Consider the following 3447-nt stretch of genomic DNA (forward strand, 5'->3'; position numbering starts at 1 on the left):
TACCCAAATCACAAGAGCAGATTCCCACTGGAGTGAGGGGCTCCAACCGGATGCACAGCAAACTCCCGTGGTATGTTTTTAAACACCAGATCTGAGCATTGGAAGGAGCATTACTGGAACCATGCCTACAGAGCCAAATCAACCCCAAAGTATTCCATATCTACCGATGAAATGTGAACTGGTTAAGAAGCAGCTCGGCATCTCTGCTCTGCAAGAACAAATCCCTGGATTTTTAGCCCTGTTCACCTCCGAGTCTGCTCCTTGACTAAGCTACATCATTCCAGGCTTAGTCTAGGGATAAGCCACCAAAGTCCCCTCCTTCTCTCTATTTCTTCAGGAGGATGGTAAGCTTCAGGCAGGGGCTCTTCGCTTCCTGCTATAGTCTTCACATATATGTGGGCTTCTTGTGTTCCTGCTGTGTTCTTCATATGTGTAGGTGACCTCCTAGGAGTCTTGAAAAAAACAAACAGATATTTTGAAAATACTCCCAGACACTTCTGCTGCTGTCCAAACTGAACTAATACAACCATGTTTACCATCCCACTTGAAACAACCAAGATCCAGGGGAAAAACTGAAACAACAGTTTTAAAGACACTGGACATGAGACAAAGAAGGACAGTGATATTTGAGTGAAAGAAAACAAAGTGAAGAGGGGTTTGCAGTTGCTGCTCTGGCTGCCTTTGGGATGTTTACAGGTCATGCAACACTTTTGCTAACTATCATAGAATCTCTTTCTCCCACCATTAATATTTAATCTACTTGAACCTTTATATTTAAAGTGGGGTTTTGTAGACATCATATATTTGGATCTAGCTTTCATAACCAATCAGAATATCTATGCCTTTCACTGGGGGTATTTAGATCATTTACATTTAGTGTGGTCACCAATATAGTTGACTTTAAATTTACTGGTATGGTTCAGATCCAAAGTGTCTCCCTAGAGGCTTATTGTATTAAAGACTTGGTTGCAATCCTGTGAGATTTGGAGAAGTGATTGGATCACGAGGACTCTAGCTTCGTTCTTCAACAAGTAGGTCAACCCACTGATGAGTTCATTAGCAGCATGAACTCTCAGGAGGTGAAGCCTCCTCAGAGGGAATAGGCCACTAGGGGCATGCTTGAAGGATATATCTTCTCCCCAACCGCACCCTCCCACGCTCGCTAATTCTGTTCTTCCCTCCTGCTGCTTCCCAGGTGGTACAAAGTAAAAGCATTTCCGCCCCACACCTTCTCCCTCCGTCTTCGCTCACTTCAGCTCCACAGCCATGAAACCAGTGTGCCATGACTTGGAACCTCTGAAACTATGAACCAAAATAAACCTTTCTTACTTTAAATTCTTATCTTTGGATATTTTGCCATAACAATGCTAAGCTGACTAATATCCTCTCTGCCCAGTTGTTTTTACTTGCTCTGCCTGTTCATTGTCTTTATAAAATCATTTTTGGCCTCATTCCATGTAGATTTTTAGAAGAAACTTACTAAATCTTATTTAAAAAATAGGATTTATATTGGAATTTTATTATGTAGATAATAAATGAGTCTCTAACTTGTAGTGTTTGACATCATTATACTATTAAGCCTTCTTGTCTAGGAGCATGATACACAATCTCCATTGCTTAGGAATTTATTTTTATTTAGTAAAGTTTTTTCCCATAAAAGGACATTTTGTTAGATTTATGTTTTGGAGTTTAATATATTTTTATTACTACTGAAAAGTGGTATTTTGTAATGTTAATGTTAAGAAGCATGCATTACTTTTTATACATTTTTTAATTTAGAAAACTTATTAAAATATCTTGTTAATTCTGATAATTTATCTGTAGAAATTTTGTCTTTTCTACATAATTGAGAATATCTTCTACAAATAATGTCAAATGTGTGTGTCTTCCTTTTTACATTTTCTTCTCTTTTTTTCTTATCCTACTTTATTAACAAGGATCTAAGGTACAATACTAAATAGAAATAAGAAATATCTTTGATTTATTTCTGATCTTAATGAGCATGATTTCAGTATTTCAGCTTCAGGGATGATTTTGTTGTAATTTTTTAAAAAAGACTGCCAACTTTCAAGTTAAGAAGTCGTTACTCTAAAAATGTTCTAGTTTGCTAAAAGTTCACATCACAATTGATTCTTCCTGGAACTCTCCTCACCCCTAGAGGTGGTCACAGCTTTCTTTTTTCTTTTTAATTTGTCTGTAAAATAAGTTATATCACACTGATTTTCTAGTATTAAGCAAACCTTGAACTCCTGTCTGGCCAGTGAGAAGCACCCCAGAACTCGCAATTCTTCTTGACTGCACCCCGTCCACCTGCACTCACATCTTCTGCTGCACAGGAGAGGCTTTAACCCCTGTGAATCATACATAGAGATTATAATTGAAAGTACTTACCTCAGACACCTTGGGATTGTCATAGATTTCTGTAATTTCACATGGTCTCTCAATTTCCTAAAAGTCAAATAAAAGGGGTAGGGGCGTTACAGCCTTAGACCAGAAGCGTGATAAAAAGTGGTTCTTAAGCCTGTATGCACTTTAGAATCACAGGAAAGCTTTAGAAACAAAGCATGGACACAAACAGATAACCACCCCTGCAAATGAAACACACTCAAGCAACATAGTTAGGAGTTGCTCAAAACTAGTCCAGAGTTGATCCTATAAAGAAGTAGATGGGAGTGGAGACAAACAAGACTGACATGAACTATCCCTTTCTTCTTAGTGTACATAAATTATAGTAATCCTCTTTATCCAAAGTTTTGCTTCCCCCAGCTTTAATTAAAGAGGGTCAACTGGGTCTGTCTTACTTAGTCTTCTCTTGTTGCTGGGACGAATACCCGACACTCAAAATGACAGAAGGAAAGGTTTATGTAGTTCACAGTTACTGGAGGTTTCATGACACTGGAGGTGATGCTGGGCCGCTGCCATGTCCAGGAGGACCTTCTCCACATCTCGCGGACTAGCCGGTTTAATGGTTCAGCCTCTCGGGCCCCGCCCCTCGGGCCCCGCCCTGGTCCTCAGGCCCCGCCCCTCGGGCCCCGCCCTGGTCCTCAGGCCCCGCCCCTCGGGCCCCGCCCTGGTCCTCTGGCCCCACCCTGCTCCTCGGGCCCCACCCTGGTCCTCGGGCCCCGCCCCGCCCCTCGGGCCCCACCCTGGTCCTCTGGCCCCGCCCTGCTCCTCGGGCCCCACCCTGGTCCTCGGGCCCCGCCCTGCTCCTCGGGCCCGGCCCTGGTCTTCGGGCCCCGCCCTGGTCCTCTGGCCCCGCCCTGCTCCTCGGGCCCCACCCCTCGGGCCCCGCCCTGGTCCTCTGGCCCCGCCCTGCTCCTCAGGCCCCGCCCCTCGGGCCCTGCCCTGGTCCTCAGGCCCTGCCACTCGGGCCCCGCCCCGCCCCTCTGGCCCCGCCCCTCGCCCCCCGCCCCGGTCCTCTGGCCCCGCCCCTCGGGCCCCGCCCTG

At 44.8% G+C, this 3447-nt stretch overlaps 1 protein-coding gene across 1 annotated transcript in view; it reads right to left on the reverse strand.

Moving 5' to 3' along the window:
* Window positions 1-275: 275 nt before the first annotated feature.
* Opalin (oligodendrocytic myelin paranodal and inner loop protein) overlaps window positions 276-3447 on the reverse strand; it is a 16253-nt gene continuing 13081 nt past the window's right edge. The window contains exons 5-6 of the mRNA XM_023709114.1: window positions 2392-2448; window positions 276-452 (exon numbers count right to left, since the gene is read on the reverse strand). Of these exons, the coding sequence (XP_023564882.1) occupies window positions 276-452; window positions 2392-2448 (234 nt within the window). The remainder of the gene's footprint in view (window positions 453-2391; window positions 2449-3447) is intronic.

This window comes from Octodon degus, unplaced genomic scaffold, assembly GCF_000260255.1.
Source record: "Octodon degus isolate 3935 unplaced genomic scaffold, OctDeg1.0 scaffold00010, whole genome shotgun sequence".
Classification (NCBI taxonomy): domain Eukaryota; kingdom Metazoa; phylum Chordata; class Mammalia; order Rodentia; family Octodontidae; genus Octodon; species Octodon degus.